Source organism: Hemitrygon akajei, chromosome 5 (genome assembly GCF_048418815.1).
Source record: "Hemitrygon akajei chromosome 5, sHemAka1.3, whole genome shotgun sequence".
In the NCBI taxonomy this organism is placed as follows: Eukaryota; Metazoa; Chordata; class Chondrichthyes; order Myliobatiformes; family Dasyatidae; genus Hemitrygon; species Hemitrygon akajei.
The window spans coordinates 189,506,806-189,530,071 of record NC_133128.1 but is presented as its reverse complement, the minus strand read 5'-3'; the positions used below and the strand labels follow the sequence as shown (position 1 = coordinate 189,530,071).

The following is a 23,266-nucleotide window of genomic DNA, read 5'->3' as shown; positions in this document are numbered from 1 at the left end:
TTTAACTCCCAACTAAAAAATCTCCACGTAAATGAGTGAGCTTGCAAAGTCTGCATCAGAAATCAATGTGTTGTCATTTACTGATGAGAGTCTTGCCTGGGTTGAGACTTTCATACTTGAATGTAAACAGAGTCAAACTCCAAATGGGCTTGTATTTTTGGGAATAAATGTCAGCAGTTTTCTACAGAACACCCATTTGCCTGCAAGATTTAGTCCGTTATTTTTGTTGTTGTTGCCCTTCATAGCCAAATCAGGGTTATTATAAAACAGAGTACTTCTGAATTTTGAATACAGTTGGCCCTCCTTATCTGTGGGGGATTGGTTCCGGGACACCCCCCCCCCCCCCCCAACCCACTGGATACCAAAAAATGTGGATGCTCAAGTTGGTGGACTTTTGACCGGGCAGAGCTCTGGAGCTTATTTAACCTGTCTCAGTGCGGTGGACTTTAGAACCTGGTGGAGCTCAGGACCCGCTGTCTGCAGCGTTTCTGTTCAGGAAAACAATCACGATTGGAAATTAAGTGGAAATAATAAAGCGATCAGAAAGAGGTGAAATGCCATCGGTCAGTGGAAAAGCGTTAGGCTACAGTCGGTCAACGATCAGAAGAATTTTAAAGGATACAGCGAGAATAATGGAGCATGTGAAAGGCCCTGCCCTGATGAAAGCTACAATTATTACTAAGCAATGCAGTGGTTTAATTATTGAAATACATACGTTTCTTGTGTTTTATATGCATAGAAAGGTAAAATAGATTCTATATACTAAGACAAACGTTTGACTAACTGACACTAAATAATACCGGATGTACCTGTTCCAACTTAGAGAACTTACGGGTTTTGTTTTCGATTCCTGATCCACGGTAACTTATGCACATCGTCCCGTATACTTTAAATCATCTCTAGATTACTTATAATACCTAATACAATGTAAATGCCATGTAAATATTTGTTATACTGTATTGTTTAGGGAATAATGACAAGAAAAAAAAGTCTGTACATGCTCAAACAACAAGTGCTGGGGAGAGAACTTCTGGGTTTTCCCAATCAGCGGTTGGTTGAATCCGCGCATGCAGAACCCGTGGTTAAGGAGGGCCGACTGTACTGAAGCATGAAACTCCTTCTTCAATTATCCACTGGTAGCACGAGTAGGGCGTCATGATTGAAAGTTGTTATAGCTATATTATTGTGCTTGCTCTCCATAGTTTGAATTTTAGTATGTGGATTGTGCACCTTTTTATTCTGCTTTATTATGCTTCATAACTTATTATGACTGGTTACAATTCTCCTATTAGCCATTGCCATGCAGTATGAATTAACTATCGTAACTTAGTTTGGTGTAACAATAATTGAAGTTTTTTTGTGTGTAACGAGCAGTATTTTGTTATCAGGAAGTCATAAGAAGGGACTGGATGTTCAAGCTGGTTGGGAAGGAAACCTTTGTAGTTGGGGCAACTAAAACAAAAGCAACAATCAACATCGATGCAATTAGTGGCTTTGCGTATGAATATACTTTGGAGATCAATGGGAAAAGCCTAAAGAAGTATTTGGAGAACAGGTCTAAGACTACAAATACGTGGCTACTAAATCTAGATGGAACAGATTCTCGAATTGTGCTGGGTAAGTGTACATTATAGTGGTAATTTTTACTTGTTCACAAGAGTGTATATTTAAATTATCATAAAAAAGACACAGCTTCAAGGCTTTGCTTGCGCTTATTCTAGTTTGCATTTCCTGGCGTAACTGGTTATTTCCTTCATGAAAATGCTATACTTTAAATTGCTTACTGATGGTGAATTGTAATTATCTACATCTAATGGTTACTAAGCAACACACACAACTCCTAGTCCTGGTCACGAACACTTCTTTTTCTATTTAAGGCCTTAATTCATTGTTATCACCTTTCCATAAACTATTCACAAATTATCCATCCTATCCAACACTTGAAAAGTATAGAATACTGGAAATGCTCAATATCTCGGGCATCATCTGTGGAAAGAAATAGTTACCACTTTTAGCCAAGCACATAATCTGAATTGGAGACAAAATAAATTTCAATCACATAAAGGGGAGGAATGGAAAGAACAATGGGAATATTTCTACAGTGGTAGAAATGACATAGGTAGAAGCAGATTATGCTCCTTTGTCTTTATTGTGTGTTGCTAATGTGGGATTAAAAAACAGGCTAAGTAATCCTCCAGTCTATGTTTGGTTTCTCCAGTGTAGAGGAGGCCACTTTTGGAACACTAAATGCAGTACCCTAGAGTGGAAGGTGCAACTGAAGTGCTGCTTCACCTATGAAGACTGTTTTGATCTCTCTGTCTCTGGCCCATCATGCTTAGATGGGCCCTGGTAGCAATCCAAGTCAAGTGAACCTTAATGTCGTGCACAAGTACAGAGTGTTACAGGTCTAATCAAAAACTTGCAGCAGCTTCAAAGCTACGTATTGTAGATGCAGACATTCTGATTCTCCCACCACCCACCGGTACTGCAGTTATTTTCACAGCCAATTTATCTACTAATTACATGTTTTTGGGATATTTTGAGGATACTGGGATACAGTCATATGGAAAGAGTACTAATTCTGTAGCAAGAGTACAGGAGATTCTGGAGATGAGAAAGCTAGCTGCACTGTATGTAACACCCCTCTTCTGCTGCTTCTCTTCATTTTGATGTTGCAAGGTCATCCATAATCATGGACTTCACTTTCACTCTTAATGACATATGATTAGACCACATTCAAGAAATCTTAATCCATATATAATATTAAAATTCTTAACTCAGCCCAACTGATACACAAAGTGACAAAAACATGTTTTACCTTAAGACAAATTCTGGTGATGCCCCATTTAAAGTTCTGTACTGTAGTTACCCACAGAAATAATGTAGAACATAAATGACCTGTCTCGTTAATAAAATTAATGAAACTATTGTTGCTTGATGTCAAATGAATCTAATGATGGTGGTAGTTTGGCTAAGAGAAATGGAAATCTAATGAAAACATCCGCAAGTTGTAAATTACTCTGATTAGAATTACAAAATGACCAAATTATCATTACAGAGAAAGACACTATGGATGTTTGGTGCAATGGAAAGAAGATGGAGACGGCGGTAAGGTTTTGTAATTTATGGATATCTTTTCTTTGTATCTTGAGGCTGGCGTGCTCACAAAATTTTGTAGTTTTTTTAATTCAGAGTTTCCATTTTTTTGAACAAATTGTTTGAAGTGTTTGAATTAACTGAAAACTTTAACATTTAAGTTTTTAATTAAAGAAGGTTGATGTTTTGATACTCCACCTATAGGGCAGTTTAGAAAAAACATTATATTGTGCCTATTGTGTTCTTACTTCACATTTAATACAAATAAAATGATTCATCTATTTGAGATTATAGCGACTGGCAGAATCTGTAGAAGTAGGAATCTAATTAATTTCAGTCTATTACCTTTCATCAGGTATGAAAAATTCAGACTTACGGAGAAAACGCTTATCTTTAAAAGAAAAGAGATTCTGAAGGAATTGAGTTCCTCCAGCATTTTCTCTGCATTATTGCAGTATTTATTACTTTTCTCTTTGTAATATATTTTGTTTTGAGATGCAGCGTGGTGTAGCCCCTTCCAGCCCTTTGAGCCATGCCGCCCAGCAATCTTCTAATGTAATCATAGCCTAATCATGTAACAATTTACAAAGACCAACTAATCAGTACGTCTTTGGAATGTGGGTAGAAACTAGAGCACCTGGAGGAAAACCACATGATCATGGGGAGAACGTACAAACTCCTTACAGGCAGCATTGGGAATTGAACCCAGGTACTATAAAGTATTGAGATAACCACTGCGCTACCGTGCAACCCCAGAATAGCTGCATTTCTTATCAAAACAGTTCCCATCTCTTTTGGTAGTTGTAGAAATGTAACTTGTTCTAAAAAGCTCTGGATGAATATGGGGAAACACTAATTTCCCAGTTCTCATCACCATTGCAGGAAGTATGCATATGTGGATATTGAGCATGGACAAAATTTGGATCAAGTATCTTATTATCCAATTGAGTTCTGCATTCAATTAAATTCCAGCACTTAACTACCCTAGCTAACATCTGCAATTCTGGGTCACCCAAGCAAATTGGGTGAGATCTCACAGCACTGATTCCTGGCAACATCTTAATCTCGTCAGGAAGACACTATTTGCTGGCAAAGAACATTTATAAATAATTACACATTAAAGATTTAATGTATAGTAATTTTGATCATTTAATTTGTATTTGCATCAGTTCCTCAACTTGCCACTTATATACGAGGGGTGATTGACTACTTCGTGGCCTAAGGTTAGAAGGAGTCAATTTTAGAAAACCTAGCACTTTTATTTTTCCTACATTTACACACTTGGCCCAGCAGTCGTGAGGCATACGGATCCCTTCTTTTTAGAAGTGATCATCTTAGACCTCCAGAAGTGGTCCCCAGCATGGGTTGATTGATAAGTTTGTGGCCTAAGGTAGAAGGAGATGAGTTATTAACTTCAAACTTTCTGCATTTTCACTCAGTTGAACTACACGTGCATGTGACAAGAGCTGTATAACTCATCTCCTTCTACCTTAGGCTATGAACTTATTAATCAACCCTGCTGTGGTCCACTTCTACAAAGAAGGGATCTGTATGCTCCATGACAGCTGGACTAAGTGTGTACGTGTAGGAGGGGACTATGTTGAAAAATAAATGTGCTAGGTTTTCTAAAATTGACTGCTTCTACCTTAAGCCACAAACTTATCATTCACCTCTCGTAAAGACCATACGATATAGGAACAGAATTAGGCCATTTGGCCCATTGAGTCTGTTCCACCATTTCATCATGGCTGATCCAAATTTCCTCTCAGCCCCAATCTCCTGCCTTCTCCCAGTATCCCTTCATGTCCTGACCAACCAAGAATCTATCGATCTCTGCCTTAAATTTACATAAAAACTTAGCCTCCACAGTGCCTGTGGCAAAAATTCCACAGATTCACCACGCTCTGGCTAAAGAAATTCCTCCTTATCTCAATTTTTAAAGGACACACATCTATTCTGAGGCTGTGTCCTCTGCTCTTAGACTCTCTCCCCTTTGGAAATATCCTCTCCATATCCACTCTATCAAAAGCTTTTACCATTTGATAGGCTACAATGAAGTCACCCCTCATCCTTCTGAATTCAAGTGAATACAAGCCCAGAGTCATCAAATGCTATTCAGGTGACAAACCATTCAATCCTGGAATCATTTCAGTGTACCTCCTTTGAAGCATCCTTCAGTTTAAGCACATCCTTTCTAAGATGGGGGCCCAGACTTGCTCATATTACTCCAAGTGAGGCCTCACCAGTGCTTTATAAAGTTTCAACATTACACCCTTGCTTTTATATTCTAGTCCTCTTGAAATGAATGCTAACATTGCATTTGCCTCCTTCAACACAGACAAAACCTGCATCTTAATCTTTCGGGGATTCTGCACATTCTGCACAAAGTCCCTTAGCACCTCAGTTTTTTGTATTTGCTCACTATATAGAAAACAGTTCACCCTTTCATTTCTTTTACCAAAGTGCATGACCATACACTTCCTGATACTGTATTCCATCTGTCATTTCTTTGCCTGTTCTCCTAATCTTCTGTGGCCTCTCTACTTCCTCAAAACTACCTGCCCCTCCACCTATCTTCACATCATCAGCAAACTTTGCAACAAAGCCATAGAATGTAAAAAGAATTGGTTCCATCACAGACCCCTGCGGAACATGAGTCAGCAGTAGCCAGCTGGAAAAGGGTCCCTTTGCCTCCTGCCAATCAGCCACAGCTTTATCCATGCTAATATCTTACCTGGGCTTGTAGCTTGTTAAGCGGCTTCATGTGTGGCACCTTGTCAAAGGCCTTCTGTAAATCCCAGTACACAACAACATCAACTGATTCTCCTTTGTCTATTCTGCTTGTTATTTCTTCAAAAAATTCCAACAGATTTGTCAGGCAAGATTTTCCGTTGAGGAAACTGCTGACTATGGCCTATTTTATCATGTGCCTCCAAGTCCCAAGACCTCATTCTTTAATACTCATTCCAACTTCTTCCCGATGATTGAGGTCAGACAAACTGGCCTAGCGTTTCCTTTCTTCTGCCTCTCTCCTTTCTTGAAGAGTGGAGTGATATTTGTAATTTTCCAGTCTTCTGGAACCATTCCAGAATCTAGTGATTCTTGAAAGATCATTATTAATGCTTCCATGATCTCTTCAGCCACCTCTTTCAGAACACTGGGGTGTACACCATCTGTCCAGGTGACATATCTAGCTTCAGACCTTCCTGTTTCCCAAGAACCTTTTACAGCGAAGACTGATGCAAAATACTTATTCAGTTCGTCCGTAATTTTGTTGTCCCTCATTACCACCTCTACTGCATAGTTTTCCAGCAGTCCGCTACCCACTCTCTCCTCTCTTTACACTTTATGTATCTGAAGAAACTTTTGATATCACTTTTAATATTATTGGCTAGCTTACTTTCTTATTGCATCTTTACCTTAGTGACTTTTTTTTTTAAGTTGCCTTCTCTTAGTTTTTAAAAGCTTCCCAATCCTCTAACTTCCCACTAATTTTTGCTCTACTATTGGCTGTCTGTTTGGTTTTATGTTGGCTTTGACTTCCCTTGTTAGCCTCAGTTGTGTCATCTTTCCTTTAGAATACTTCTTCCTCGTTAGGATGTATATATCCTGTGTCTTCTGAATTGCTTCCAGAACTTCCATTGCTGCTCTGCCAATCCATGCCAATGTTCTTTTCTAATCAATACTTGCCAACTCCTCATGCCTCTGTAATTCCCTTTACTCCACCGTAATCTGATACATCTGACTTAAGCTTCCCCTTCTCGAATTTCAGGGTGAATTCTATCATATTATGATCACTTTTCTAAAGGTTCATTTATCTTAAGCTCTCTAATCAATTCTGGTTCATTGCACAACACCCAAACCAAAATAGCTGATGCTCTGGTGGGCTCAACCACGAGCTACTCTTAAAAAGCATCTTGTAGGCACGCTAGAAATTTCCCCTCCTGGAATCCAGTACCAACCTGGTTTTCCCAATCTACTTGCATATTGAAGTCCCCCATAACTATTGTAACACTGCCCTTTTGGTATGCATTTTCTGTCTCCCGTTGTAATTTGTAGGCCACATCTTTACTACTGGGGGTCTTTATACAACTCCCAACAAGGGCCCTTTACCTTTGCAGTTCCTTAGCTCTATCCACAATGATCTGATCCACAACCTTCTGACCTTATATCACCTCCTTCTGATGATTTGATTTAATTGTTTTTATCGACAGAGTAACATTGCCACCCCTCTGCCTTCCTGCCTATCCTTTTGATACAATGTGTATCTTTGGATATTAAGCTCTCAACTATAATCTTTCAGTGATGCTTACAATATCATACCTGCCAATCTGCAACCATGCTGCAAGTTCATCTACTGTATATACTGCATGCATTGAAATAGATCACCTTCAGTCCTGTATTCACTCTGTTCAATTTGTTTCCACCTTTTACGTTATAGCTCATCCTGTTGACAGCAATTTTGCCCTATCAACAGCCTCTCCTCACTACACATTCCCTCTGTAAACCAGCTACCTCATCTTCAGCACTATCTGCCTTTCCTGCAATTCTTCTTGCATTGAAATACAGGCAGCTCGGGATCAGCTATACCGGATTGGGTGTTTGTAATGAACCGGAGGCGAATAGGGAGCTTAACGTAAAAGAAACTTTGGGAACCTGTGAATATGATTGAATTCAACTTGAAATTTGATAGGGATAAATTAAAGTCTGATGTAGCGGTATTTCAGTGGAGTAAGGAAAATTACAGTGATATGAGAGAGGAGGTGGTCGAAGTAAGTGGAAAGGAGTTGCTGGCAGGAATATCGGATGTCAGCAGAGCAACAGTGGCGTGCGTTTCCGGGAAAAATGAGGAAGGTGCAGGACATGCGTATTCCAAAAATGAAGAAATACTCAAATGGTAAAGCAATACAACCATGGCTGATAAGAGAAGTCAAAGCTATTGTAAGAGCAAAAGAAAGAGCGTACAACAAAGCAAAAATTAGTGGGAAGGTAGAGGGTTGGGAAGTCTTTAAAAACCTACGGAGAGCAACTTAAAAAAAAATTATTAGAATGGAAAAGATGAAATATGAAAGCAAGCTAGCAAATAATATCAAAGTGGATAGTAAAAGTTTTTTCAAGTATATTAAAAACAAAAGAGAAATGCAAGTGGATGTAGGACCGCTAGAAAATGAGGCAGGAAAAATAATAACAGGAGACAAGGAGAAGGCCAATGAACTAAATGAGTATTTTGTATCAGTCCTCACTGTGGAAGATACTAGCAGTATGCCTGATGTTGTAGTGTGTGAAGGAAGAGAAGTGGGTGCAGTTACTATTACAAGAGAGAAGGTGCTCAAAAAGCTGAAAGACCTCAAGGTACATAAGTCACCCGGACCAGATGAACTGCACCCTAGGGTTCTTAAAGAGGTAGTGTTAGAGATTGTGGTGATATTAGAAATGATCTTTCAAATATCATTGGACTCTGGGATGATGCTAGAGGACTGGAAAATTTCAGATGTCACTCCACTCTTTAAGAAAGGAGGAAGGCAGCAGAAAGGAAATTATAGACCAGTTAGCCTGGCCTCAGTGGTTGGAAAGATGTTGAAGTCAATTGTTAAGGATGAGGTGATAGAGTACTTGGTAACACAGGACAAGTTAGGACAAAGTCAGCATGGTTTCTTTCAGGGATAATCCTGCCTGACGAACCTGTTGAAATTCTTTGAGGAGATTACATATAGGATAGATAAAGGCGATGCAGTGGATGTTGTATATTTGGACTTTCAGAAGGCCTTTGACAAGGTGCCACACAAGAGGCTGCTTACCAAGTTAAGAGCCCAAGGTATTGCAAGAAAGTTACAAACATGGTTAGAGCATTGGCTGATTGGTAGGAGACAGTGAGTGGGAATAAAATGATCCTTTTCTGGTTGGCTGCCAGTGACTAGTGGTGTTCTGCAGGGGTCGGTGTTAGGACAACTTCTTTTAATGCTGTATATAAATGATTTAGATGAAATAGATGGCTTTGTTGCCAAGTTTGCAGATGATATGAAGATTGGTGGAAGGGCAGGTAGAGTTAAGGAAATAGGTAGGATGCAGAAGGACTTGGACAGATTAGGAGAATGGGCAAGAAAGTGGCAAATGAAATACAATATTGGAAAATGCATGGTCATGCACTTTGGTAGTAGAAATAATTGTACAGACTATTTTGAAAACGGGGAGAAAATCCAAAAATAGGAGATGTAAAGGGACTTGGGAGTCCTTGTGCAGAACACCCTAAATGTTAACTTGCAGGTCGACTTAGTGGTGAGGAAGGCAAATGCCATTTTAGCATTCATTTCAAGTGGTCTAGAATACAAGAGCCAGGATGTGAGCCTGAGGCTTTATAAGGCACTGGTGAGGCCTCACCTTGAGTATTGTGAACAGTTTTGGGCCCCTCATCTTGGAAAAGATGTGCTGGCATTGGAGAGGGTCCAGAGGAGGTTCACAAGGATGATTCCAGGAATGAAAGGGTTGTCATGAGAAGAACATTTGATGGCTCTCAGTCTGTACTTGCTGGAACTCAGAAGGATAAGGGGTATCTCATTGAAACCTTTTGAATATTGAAAGACCTTGACGGAGTAGATGTGGAAAGAATGTTTCCCATGGTGGGAAAGTCTTCCACAAGAGGGCACAGCCTCAGGATAGAGGGGGGCCCTTTCAAAACAGAGATGTGGAGAAATTTCTTTAGCCAAAGGGTGGTGAATTTGTTGCCACATGCTGCTGTGGAGACTAGGACATTGGGTGTATTTAAGGCAGAGATTGTTAAGGTCTTGATTGGACATGGCATCAAAGGTTACAGGGAGAAGGCCAGGAACTAGGGTTGAGGAGGAGAAAAAGAAGTATCAGCCATGATTGAATGGTGGAGCAGACTTGATGGGCCAGATGGCCTAATTCTGCTCCTATGTCTTAAGGCCTTATGGCACCATACTTAATTTTTTTGATTCCTAACAACCTATGCCTCCACAACCTCTCCATTAACTGTTCTGGCACGCTGGTTCCCATCCCCCTTCAACTCTAGTTTAAATCCCACCATGCAGCATTAACAAACCTTCGCTTTTCAAAGCTCTTTTTCACTGCTGTGACCTGCTATCCTTGTCCTTGGGCAGTGAACCTGATTGAAGTTTGCTCTTCCCCAAACTTCCAAAGTCTGGATCGGCCACTTGTCAAAGCTCTTTGACTGCCAAAAGTCAATGTATCCCTGGTAACTTGTAATCTATAAATTATTTGTTAGTTTTGGCAGTCATTTATGTGGGCTTTTTTTTAAATGAATCCTCTTAATTTTATCACTATCTCATGATACTTGAAGATAGGTTTTGGTATAATGTGCTTATTTATACTTTGCTAATTTTTGAACTCTAAATATTTGAATTAAAATATCATTTTGATGTAATTGCTTTTCTTACTTGCTGATTTTGCTATGAAATTAATTGACATTATTTCTGATAGTAATTGCAGCCTGGCACTTTTTGATGCCCTTTCACTACCAGGTTACACGATTGAGTTACAACTATTCCAGGATGAGCACATTTGCACTTATACTTTAGGTATTACATTTATCAGTAACACTATATTTCAACTGACATCTTTTGGTGTTCTGTCTGCATTCTTCCCTCGTCTATCATAATGAAATCTGATTTGCTGTTAGTCATTTCATTAATTATTAAATGGTTGGAGTCTGTACAAATCGTGCCTGAATATTGACTACACTTCTAATGCACTGTAGAATATTTTGAGGATGGGATGAAGTGCAATTCCTTTGCTTAAAACATTTTACTGTTAATTGTAGGGAGAATTTGTTGAAGATGGTACTGAGACTCACTTTTCTATTGGCAATCATGACTGCTGTATCAAGGCTGTGAGCAGTGGGAAACGAAGAGAAGGAATTATCCACACTCTTATTATGGATGGCCAAGAAATCCCAGAAATTGTTGAATAATTTCCTGAATGGCAGCTGTGCTAAGAACAAATATCCTTGACTTTATTGGTAAATCAGTTGTCATAATATATAAGACATGATAATGAAACAATTCTATTTCTGATCAGTTGGGGAAATTTGTGTTTTTGTGCATGATCACCCTCTAGTTGCAGTAGGAAATGAATTTTCGATTTTAAATTACTCTTACTGTCAAAAGCATTTAAAACAAGCATTTGTATTGAACAATACAGTTTTTGCTCCTATGATACCAAGTGGGCAAGATATGCTTTTGATATAGGTGCAAGTTGAATAAAAAAAAAACCGCAGGTATAATTGTGAATTCAAAAGATTCAACACATTTATCTGGACATTGGGTTTCATCTTTTAGTTGTGCTGAGCTGAAATGTCACTGTGCTTGGATTAGTTTTGGTCCTCCCTAAAAAAAAAAAGTGAAATCAGCCTGAAAGACTTCTTAAGACTTGGTTTTATACCCAGGAACATGCACTAAAACAGGACATGAACAATTTCTGATGGGATAACTGTCAGTTGAGCACAGCAGAGATGCCTTTATTGATGAAGGAGAAAAGAAGTTAATGTTTCAGGTCAGATTGCTCTGACCAGTGATCTTGACCTTACTGTCTCTTTCCACAGCCTGACCTATTTAAGTGTTTAGAGCATTTTCTACTTCTGTTTCAGACTCCCAGCTGCTGCGGTATCCATTTGACAGGGCGGCACAGTGGCAGAGTGATTAGCTCAAAACTTTACCATACAGACTATCTGGGTTCAATTCCTACTGCTGTCTCTTAGGAGTTTGTATGTTCTCTCCATGACATCTAGGTTTCTTCCGGGTGTGCTGGTTTCCTCCAGCATTCCAAAGACAGACCAGTTGGTAGGTTAATTGGTCATTGTAAATTGTTGTTAGGCTAGTGTTAAATTGGTGGGTTGCTGTGCAGCATGTTTCGAAGGCCAAGAGGACCAACTCCACACTATATCTCAATAAAATATTTATGTCATGTAATCAGTGAAGATGTATGTTGAAGACAGCATATGAGGGATTATTAAGTGTTATCTGCACCCACTCCACCCCAATCCCACCTGATTATTGGTGAACTATATTTTTGGGATCTATCAAAACATGGAGAAGGTTATTTGATTTGCTTTGGGAGCTATGGTTTTGCATACTCCTTACAAGAAAGATTCATCTGCATAGAATACTTGCTTTCTCTACTTAATTGGTAGATAAAGCTGTGTTTTAGCCAGAACACCTCTCCTAATAGCTCATTTCTTCCCTGTTGCTGCCACTCTTCTGGTTTGGCTTCAATATCCAGGACCTTGCAGTTTGTTCTCCCGCACTAGCTGCTGTCTTTGATTAGCCACATTACACAGAATTTACCACATTGTAGTCTCCATGCCTTGGGTGCTACATGTTGTAGGATGACACTGTACCAGTGAGAGAAAAGCCTAATATTTGGAAGACTGGTAGATTTATTACAATGATTTTGTTATTTGCATGATTCTTGTTGTATGACTCTGTGCTTCTTCATGTCCTGGCCATTCAGTAAAGGAGCTGAGGTATCCATTAAATTGATTTATCTCTGCAGCAAAGTGATGCAGAAAACATCCCTTGTTACATGTAAAATATTTTATGGTCTCTAAGGTGTGTGAGTGTCTGCCTATCTGTCTCACTATATTTGGTCTTACTAGGCACATTCCATTTTTTTAAATTGAAACTAAATAAAATATCATTAATTTAATTTTCTACATTGCACTATACATTTCCTGCCTTTTTCATTGGCTATGTTAAATAGTTCAAGTTCCATGCCTTCCCTATAAATACTCTGCAACTCTTTCTTGCTACATTGACAACTGCATTGCTGCCGCTTCATATACCCATGCTGAGCTCATCAGTTTCATCAACTCTGTCTCCAGCTTCCACCCTGCCCTTAAATTCACTTGGTCCATTTCTAACAACTCTCCCCTTTCTCCATCTCTGGAGATATACTGTCAACAGACATCTATTATAAACTTAGTAATTTCCATGGTTTTCTTGACTTGTACTTCTTTCCTCCCTGTCACTTCTAAAAATGCTATTTCCAATCTGTTGTATGTGTGTATACAGTGAAACTGTTCTTCTTGTCCTCACCTACCAGCCCAGGGTCATAGGTTTCTCCTTCAGGGAACCTTTTTCTCTCTTTTACCCCTTCTGTTTCCCTCTTCTGTTCCCCATTCTGGCCTCTTACCTCTTCTCCTCACTCTTCTCCTTGATTCCACTGCTTCTTCCCTTTCTCCCAAGGTTCACTCTCCTCTCCTACCATTTTCCTTCTTCTCCTGCCCCTTTACCTTTCCCACCCACCTGGTATCACCCATCACATTCTAGCTTGTCCTTCATTCCCTCACCCCACCCTTTTATTCTGGCATCTTCCCCTTTCCTTTACAGTCCTAATAAAGGGTCTTGTTGACTGTTTATTCATTTCCATTGACACTGCCTGACCTGCCGTGCTTCTCCAGCATTTTGTGTGCACGTTGCTCTGAATTTCCAGCAACTGCAGAATCTCTTGTGTTTACTATACACTTTGATAAAGAACCACAGATAAAATTAGATTTCCTTCTGTCTCTTGTGTAATTGTATATATTAATGGTAATGAATGTTATTAATAAGGCAGAAACGTGGATAAGGAAAGAATTTTGTGTAATAAATGGCATTTTGACTTCATGTGGAAGTTCAGAGAAAATGTCTTTACTGCTACAACAATGGACGGCACAAATTGGACTCTAAAGAGGAACTAATAAATTTTTGAAAAGTTTTTAGGTTAGAATCTTCTTTGTCATTTTACACCGAGCAATATTGACCTAAGGATGCATATTATATTCCTACAATTTTTTTGCAGAAGACTTTGATATAGATTTCTTTTATATAGACTATTTAATACAAATAAATAATTTTATATTGTAGTTGTCTGATTTTTATCTGAGCATTAAAACAGAATTAATCTGACTTTGTAATTACTTTGCTGCTATTTTCATCTTCCTTTGGTTCTTAAAGCTGCAAGATTGTATTCTGATTGTAATGTAGAAAAATATAGGAAATGTGTTACTTTGAAACTTTGTTGTACTTTATGGGCCACATTATTGCCCTCATACTTGGTTCATGTATTTCTTTACCTGAAGGCCAGCCTCTTGGGACCATTAGCTTTCTACATATTAACTCTCTTCTTCCTCCAACCCAACCCTGCATTGCTGTGACTTTTCTTCTAATGATTACATGCTCATCTTCAGCTGGCTACCTCTTAACCTGATGTCTGTTCTATTACCCTTGTCTTCTGAGGTAATTGTTTTAATACAAGATGCTATTCTATCTCTTTATTCCCCACATAAAAACTTAAATGGGATGAATTGGCCATCAACCCCCCCAAGCCTGTTCTGGCATTCAAAACTATCTTGGCTGATTTTCTGCCTCAACGCCTTAGTCCTGTGTTACTGGGATGCCCCTTAATCCTTTAATATTGAGGAAATTAATCAGTTTCTTGTGCAATCAATACTTGAGTCTCCCCAGCCTTCTAAGCAACAAACTCCCATCTTCAAAAAACAACACACACAAAATGCTGGTGGAACACAGCAGGCCAGGCAGCAGCATCTATAGTGAGAAACGCTGTCAACGTTTCGGGCCGAGACCCTTCGTCAGGACTAACCAAAAGGAAAGATAAAGAATAAAATAAAAAAATTTTTAAAAGAATTTTTTTTTACCCTATGCGACTCCCTTGTCCACTTGTTTCCCCCCCCCCCCCCCCCAATTCCTTCCTACCGATCTCCCTCCTGGCATTTATCCTTGTAAACGGAACAAGTGCTACACCTGCCCTTACACTTCCTCCCTCACCACCATTCAGAGCCCCAGACAGTCCTTCCAGGTGAGGTGACACTTCACCTGTGAGTCAGCTGGTGTGGTATACTGCATCCAGTGCTCCTGGTGTGGCCTTTTATATATTGGTGAGACCAGACGCAGACTGGGAGACCGTTTCGCTAAACACCTACACTCGGTCCGCCAGAGAAAGCAGAATCTCCCAGTGGCCACACATTTTAATTCCACGTCCCATTCCCATTCTGATATGTCTATCTATGGCCTCCTCTATTGTCAAAATGAATCCAAACTCAGGTTGGAGGAACAACACCTTATATACCGGCTGGGTAGCCTCCAACCTGATGGCATGAACATTGACTTCTCTAACTTCAGTTAATGCCCCTCCTCCCCTTCTTACCCCATCCCTGACATATTTCACTTTTTTCCCCCCTCTTTTTTTTATTTTTCTCTCTCTGCCCATCACTCTGCCTGTTCTCCATCTCCCTCTGGTGCTCCCCCACCTCCTTTCTTTCACCTGAGGCCTCCCGTCCCATGATCCTTTCCCTTCTCCAGCTCTATCACTTTCGCCAATCGCCTTTCCAGCTGTTAGCTTCATCCCACCCCCTCCGGTCTTCTCCTATCATTTCGCATTTCCCCCTCCCCCCACTACTTTCAAATCTCTTACTATCTTTCCTTTCGGTTAGTCCTGACGAAGGGTCTCGACCCAAAACGTTGACAGCACTTCTCACTATAGATGCTGCCTGGCCTGCTGTGTTCCACCAGCATTTTGTGTGTGTTGTTTGAATTTCCAGCATCTTCAGATTTCCTCGTATTAACTCCCATCTTCACCCTGAGAACACTCCACTGTTCTCTGGCACTACAGTTCTGCAAAGTAAGATAGGTAAAGAACAGGTTTAACAACTCAAAACTGAGCATCCATGAGTGTAGGCCATCAACAGCAATGGAAGAGTACATCATGAAACTGTGATCTCATGACCAAGCAAACTCTTCACTTCACCAGTCAAATTATCCCAGCAGATCAATCCTGTTCAGAGAGGTATAGAAGGTCATGTTAAGATCAACACCCTCTCACCATAAATCTATGATCTGTAATATTTGACATTTTCCACCCTGGGGAAAAAAATGTTCTGGCCCCTTGAAGTTTTTTCTGCACACATGCCAAAGCCAGCACATCCTGCCTGTAGTATGGGGAAGAGAACTGCACGCAAATCCAAAATGTGGTCTAAGCAAAGTTATACACAATAGCAATGTGCTTCCTAACTTGTACTCAATACCCCAACTAAGAAAGTCTGCCATATGTCGTCTTCATTCTATTACTTGTGTTGCCACTTCCAGGGAGTTATAGACCTGTACCTCAAGAATCCTCTGTGTATCAATGCTTCCAAAGGATCCTGCCATTTACTGTACAAGTTTCTCATACAGTATATTTGACCACTCAAGAAGCAATGCTTCACACTTCATGATTAAACAACTCCTGCCTTTTTGTTACCCATATTTCTAATTGAATCATTACAGAACTGTTCCCAAAACCATGGACTCACTTTCAAGGACTCTGCATCTCATGTTCTCTATTTATTGCTTATTTATCTATTATTGTTATTTCTTTTTTTCTATTGTATTTGCAGGTTGTTGTATTTTGCACTTTTGTTGTTTATCCACCCTGTTGTGTGCAGTCTTTCATTGACTCTATTATCTGGGTTCTTCGATTTATTGAGTATGCCTGCAAGAAACCAAATCTCAGGGTTGTATATGTACTTTGATAATAAATTCACTTTGAACTTTGATTAGCAATTGGAATCTAGGCAAGGGAAAATGAAGATGGAGTTTAACTCATGGTGTGAATGACCTTCTACCATAAACCATTCTTGTTGCATTGCCACCACAAGAAGTGCAGTGGAAAGAGAAAAAGCCAACCAGCATCTTTTCAGTAAAACTGTGGATGGGCAGAGCCTGAGAATCTTGCTTAAAAATTCAGAGACACCTTTTGGGTGGACGTGCTACATGATTCAGTCCCAAAGGAATATCCACCAGAGATGCTGCTAATTACCACTCAACATTCTTGCTTAATTATGACTTGCCACTGGTCCTGAATGCCACCTTTCATTGGAAATATATTTTCTGGTGTGCATTTGGATAGAAGTTCTTGATGTGAAAATTTATTGCACTGTAGGATTTTACACCAATTTGCAGCTGCGAATTGTCCCATGCACACTCAAAGTGACGCATCCTTCCTTCTCTCCTTTGAAGGAACTTTGAGCAGACAGCCATAGATATTAACCAGTTTACCAAGTAGAAATTACAAATAATTGGTACAATGCAGCATGATTTTCCACATTTCAGAGGTAAATTTTGTGCTTACAATCTGCATGTAATCAAATAATGTGGATAAGCTCGAGAACTGTTCAAAATAACAAAGGCTTTGGATGTACTCCCTTCAATACTGTCTTTGTACTCACAGCAATCACAATCTTTTAGTTGCTGTGAAATATGAAATGTGGGCTCTGTGTTACAATTGCCAATGAATACTTCAGCTTCAAAGATGTGAATTATTTTCCCAACGACATTAATTCTTTTCATGAGATTTTTCAAGTTGTTTCTAAAGTAGATTCCATCACCATATTCCTTATCTATAAATTTAAAACACATATAAATTAATCGTGAATAATTTGTAGTCCTACCACCCATTATATATAATTTTCACCAAACTTATTTAGGGAAGGACTGTGTGCACAATTTTGACTTGTAATATTCTTCACTTTAGAATGGGCTGGTAGTAGGACAGGGCTACCTTCCCTCACAGGCTTTTCTCAGAAAAAATGCTTCAACCATTAAGTACAGTACTATGCAAAAGTCTTAGGCATGTATTTATAGCTAGGGTGGCTAAAACTTCTGCACAGTATTGTAGTACTTTTATACACTGTACTGCTGCTGCAAAATAAAAACAAATTTCATGACATTCGTGAGAGATGATAAACCTGATTCTGATCAGGTTCTCTACTGTTGATTGAGAGTGGAAAAGGGGCAGGGAGAGGTTAATTTTAGTTGAGAGAGGGGAGACGGTGAGAAGCACCAGAGAGACATTCTGTAAGAATCAATAAACCAATTATTTTGGAATCAAATTACCTTGTCTGCTGACTCAGGGCTACGTGTGTCTGCACCGCACCAACCCAGCCCCTGGCATCCTTCACTGCCACCTGTCCTACAGGCCTCCCACCCCTGCCATTCCCAACATCTGCCAAATTTACTAACTCACTTTCCACTCCACATAGTCAAATACAACACTGGAGGGTCTTAGGCACCCTATATGTACCTAAGATTTTTGCACAGTACTGTATATATTGCCCAAATATGGGTACATGGAGCTTAGAAAATTAGAATGTTATGGGTAAAGCCTAGGTAGTTCTAAAGTAAGGACATGTTCGGCACAGCTTTGTGGGCCGAAGGGCCTGCATTGTGCTGTAGTTTTCTATCTTTCTATATAGAAAGGTGCCCCACCCACATCAGGAAGGCTACACAGCATCCAGGCCTGGACCACCAAACAGTTACATATCCCCCAGGTTGTCAGGCTGGTCAGCACCTCCACCCGTTAGCACCCCTTCACACCACTACTGTTTTATAATTTCCTGTCAGTCACCTTATGTTCAAATACTCCTGTGCCTAGCGTCACTTTATGTAGATACAATTAATGCTAATCTTATGTATTTATTGTGTTGTTCCTATGCTGCATCAGTTCAGGAGTGATAATCATTTTGTTCTCCTTTACACTTATGTACTGAACAATGATAATAAACCACCTTGAATCTTAAGTATTAAGTGAAAAGCAATTACAGTGCTTGAGTACTACATTTGATATTATTTAGTTTAATGATGGAATAAAATATAATTACCATGTTCATATGAATATGTTTCCTGAAATCCAATTCTACAGACGAAGTTGCAGAAGTAGCTGGGAACAGCATGATACAAGGTGGTAACACTTCCATCAGTTTGTATAAACTCTTTATTCTTTTCTTTCGTATTTAAGTAGCAAGCCCACAAGACGGGATTCTGTATTTGTTCAATCTGTATTAAAGCAATATTCTTATTAAAACATAATATTCTCCAAATGTGGATCCATTTCAAGTTAGAAATTCAAAGATCACTGTGGTCAGTAAACGCCATGTTAATCGCATGGCTCCTTGCTTCAAAGATTCAAGGTACGTTTATTATCAAAGTATGTAAGTAGCATACAACCCTGAGATTCTTCTTCCCACAGGCAGCCGTGAAACAAAGAAACACTGGAACCCATTCAAAGAAAATATCAAAAACCCGATGCGTGAAAAAAGAACAAATCGTGCAAAGGGCAAAAAACGAGCAAATAACAGTCACAGAGCCGCAGAGTCCTTGAAACAGTCTCAGAATGTCCAGTTCAGTTCAATTCAGCCACATTGAAGCACCCTAATGAAAATCCACACAAAATAGCAATAAAAATACTTCATATATTCTTTATACTCTTTAATTCTAAGAAACTACCATAGTCCTTTTTGATGGAATTATCATTAAGGATCAAAATTGCGGCAGATTCGGTTCGGCTGAATGGCTTAATTCTGCTCCTATGTCTTATGGATATCAAGTTAATATAGCTTAAAGCAATGAGTGTGTCCCAAAAAAAATCAGAAGGATCTGTAAAACTTTGAAACTCTTGAATCTCATAAATGTTATTCATGAAAATGTAGGTTTGTTTAGATAAGGGTTCACAAATGCAATCATTTATTGGACTCGTACAATACTTGGTCTATCACAGACAAAATTCTCCCCACCATTGAAAGTTTCTGCAAGAAGACAGCAACTATCATCGGATTCTTGCCATCCATGTCATGTCTTTCTCTGCAAGTTCAGAAGCGTGAAATCTCATGCCTTCAGGTTCCGGAACCATTACTTTCCTACAACCATTAGGTTCCTCAACCAATCTGTACAATCCTAATTCTACCTCAACAATGGGAGGTATGGTAGCATAATGATTAGCACAATGCTTTACAGTACCAGTGCCCTGGGTTAAATTCTGGCCGCTGCCTGTAAGGAGTTTGAAGGGTTTCCTCTGGGTGCTCCAGTTTCCTCCCGAAGTTCAAAGATGTGCTGGTTGGTACATTAATTGGTCATTGTAAATTGTCCCATGATTAGGCAAGCATTAAGTCAGGGGTTTCTGGGCAGCAGGGCTTAAAGGGCCAGAAGGGCCTATTCCACACTGTATCTCAATAAATAAATAAATAAATAAATAGAACACTATGCAGTACCTCGTGCATGGCCATGGACTCGATTCTCATTGTTTTCTTGCATTTGTGTTTACTTTAGCAGAATCTATTTTTTCCATTCACTGCTTTGTATACTATAACTCATATTCCATGTGTTGTCATCTGAATTTCTGTGATACTGCAGCAAATTTCTCACTGTACCTGTACCTCATTGTACCTGTGGCACATGACAAGAAACTCGACAACTTGATATACTAACTTAACATTAAAAAAACCAAAATCTAGTAAGGATCGCTCTAAAATGCTTCCAGAAATTATTCCTGAAGGAATTTTGGAATAGGAGTGGTTGATTTATCCTCTTGATCCTGTTCTGGCTTGTAATGACATAATAGATGCACTGAGATAGGGACAGAAAATGCTAGATTTAGCAAATTAGGCAGGTGCTGAAGAGGTTATCTGGCTGATATTACAGTGAGAGAAAGAACAGGGTTTGGGAAAGATGGAAAAACTGATTTAATATTAGAGGAGTCTGGCCTCCAGCAGATTGGGCCAGTGCTGATATAGAGAAATAGAGTAACCCAAAATGTTGAATTCAGTATTGAATCTGAAAGGCTGCAGTGTGCTCAGATGGAAGATGAGGTCCCATTCTTCACGCTCATTTTTACAACACAGATAGGTATGAATGGGAGTGGAATATGGAATTTAATTGGCAGACAGATTTCAATTATCTTAGAATCACCAATCCAGTTTATATGCAGGCACTCCACAAAGCCACCTTTCTGTCTTTGGTTTCTTCAGTAGAGGAGACCACACAGAGAGCACTAAATACAGTCCACTTTACCAATAGATAATGCCTGAGTTACTAGATGTTTCCAGCATTTTCTACTTCTAGATTACATGCATTTGTTATTTTATGCTTAATTCTCTACATCTGCATTTTCGTCATCTGTTTAAAACCTTTACTTAAATCTCAGATTTAAAATTTGAAATCAACTTTGTATCATTTGCCAATGGTTCTGTGCTCTGCATGAACAAGTAGCTTTTCAATCAATTGTGACAGACTTGCTTTAAATTTCAGACTATATTCCTTGTTCTAGTTTCCATAACCAGCAGAATTATTTCCATCCCAGCCTGGTGTGCACAGACCTCTTGTTTAATGGTATTGATCCATGGCCTGAAAAAGGGTTGGGGACCCCTGATCAAACCAATCAATTTCACATAATATCTTGGAAATTTTCAATCAGATCAACACTTAACATTATAAATTCTTGAAGTACAAGCCATAGTTTCTTGAAAGTAGCAACACAGGTACATATAATGGATAGAAAGATACATAAACTGATAATCATTAGGTCATTGGAAACTAAAGTAGGATGTTATGCTCCAACATAATAAGACTTTGGTCCACTTTAGGAGTACCGTGCATTTCTGATCACTACAGGGTGGAGACAAATCTCTACCAAAGGAGGTGTAAGGTGTTCTTTCTCTTCGCTAGCCTGCAGGTCACCCTTTGGTAAGGTGTAGCACCTGCTTAGCCCCCCGATCAGAATCTCTGAAGCCAGGAGAGCAGGTGGTAGATGGTTGAATGATCTGGTGGTGCATATCACAAGTCCTGGCTATGTGACCATTGACGTCAGGGAGGCAATCTCTGAAGAGTATTGATTATGGCTGGGGACACCCTTCTTGTAAAGTCACTGCCGAGAAGAAAGCAATCACAAACCACTTTTTTATAGAAAAGGTTACCCATAAGAATTGTGGTCATGGAAAGAATGGACAAATAATGAACAAACAAATGCTATAGGAAGATGCAATTACGTTGAGAAGGTACCACAGTTACAACATCAGAGTGTGTAACACCACACAATAGGATGTTGCCTTGGACTGAGAAATTCAGTAAAAGATACAGAAGTAAGATTGGGGAAAGAGATTGAGAGGGAATATGAGGAGGATCTTCTTCACACAGTGTGTGGTATGTACCTCAATGCAATACTTAGAGGGTGTTTGAAGCTAGGTTGCTGACAGCTTTACAGAAGTTTCTAGATGGGCATTTACAAATTTAGGCATAAAATACTACAGACCAAGTGGTGAGAAATGAAATCAATATGGACGGGTGCCATCATGGCCAAGTTGAGCAAAATAACCTCTCTCCATGCTATACAATTTTAAATCAGAATAACTTTAATCATACTGCAAAATCTCACAATCTAAATGAGTTTTTAAATTAGTTTTAGGTAGTTCTTACAAATGTCTTCAAAAATCCCATCCTGGAGTTGAACATGCACAGAAGGATTTCCACTAAGTGAACATAATCTTCTGATGTATTTAATGGGATGGAACATGAATGTAATTTCAATTAGCCACGTATACTTTGGGATGGTGTGTGTGGGGGTGGTGGGAGGAAGAGTGCGGAAGGAAATAAAGTGGTAACAATGGGATGGAACTGGTAGATCATACTCCATTTGGGGTTTTGACCATGATCTGGGACCAAAAGCCACTTTCAAGTTGTATGAAAGACTGCTGGATTTCCTAAGCTTTATTCCTCTTCAATCTCTTACCCAACAGGACTAACTAGCAAGTTATGAAAATTCACATTCTGGTATTGAAGGTACAGTCTCTTTCCCAAAATACTGCCCTTTATCCCAACTGATTTCAAGCAGAATCATGAAGAATAAAGTATTTTTCGATGTACAGAGAGGAATGGATAAACTAACAATAATACTTTTAAATAAGAAGGCATAAGAGCACAACTCAAAGGCCAGGAAGAGAACTATTTTTACAGGAAGTACTTAGTAAAGGAAGGTGATCATCAGAATGAACTGACTCCTAAGGGTGTAACTGGGGCCAGAATGCTGAACTTAGGAGACAAATGTTAAATTATTTTAAAAAACAGAAATGCTAGTATTCCAGATAATAAAGTCAAACTGAATGTATTGTTGATCAAACTATGTAAAATTTTAAAATGCTTTTGAAGCCCAACTATACTTACCTTCAGAATGGTGAGGCCTGCATCTTCAAATGCCTTGGTTCTTTTTTTAAATTCATCACTAGTAATTTCCATTGGTATTTTCTGGAAAACTGAACTAACCGTTGGGCCCCAATTACTTAAGTTCTTCAAGTAATCAACTCCCTGAACTAAGAAAAGGAATAAAAAAAAGC

At 39.2% G+C, this 23,266-nt stretch overlaps 2 protein-coding genes across 5 annotated transcripts in view; one reads left to right on the top strand and one right to left on the bottom strand.

Moving 5' to 3' along the window:
* The window catches only part of faima (Fas apoptotic inhibitory molecule a), a 42,139-nt gene extending 28,164 nt beyond the window's left edge, over positions 1 to 13,975 (top strand). For all 4 annotated transcript variants that reach the window (XM_073047558.1, XM_073047555.1, XM_073047556.1 and 1 more), the window contains 3 exons: positions 1,389 to 1,617; positions 3,059 to 3,108; positions 10,895 to 13,975. In XM_073047558.1, the coding sequence (XP_072903659.1) occupies positions 1,389 to 1,617; positions 3,059 to 3,108; positions 10,895 to 11,044 (429 nt within the window). In that variant the 3' untranslated portion in view covers positions 11,045 to 13,975. The remainder of the gene's footprint in view (positions 1 to 1,388; positions 1,618 to 3,058; positions 3,109 to 10,894) is intronic.
* A 2,878-nt stretch (positions 13,976 to 16,853) lies between these two features.
* parp9 (poly(ADP-ribose) polymerase family member 9) overlaps positions 16,854 to 23,266 on the bottom strand; it is a 59,631-nt gene continuing 53,218 nt past the window's right edge. Inside the window, exons 11-13 of the mRNA XM_073047554.1 lie at positions 23,097 to 23,242; positions 18,767 to 18,941; positions 16,854 to 17,506 (exon numbers count right to left, since the gene is read on the bottom strand). Of these exons, the coding sequence (XP_072903655.1) occupies positions 17,235 to 17,506; positions 18,767 to 18,941; positions 23,097 to 23,242 (593 nt within the window). The 3' untranslated portion in view covers positions 16,854 to 17,234. The remainder of the gene's footprint in view (positions 17,507 to 18,766; positions 18,942 to 23,096; positions 23,243 to 23,266) is intronic.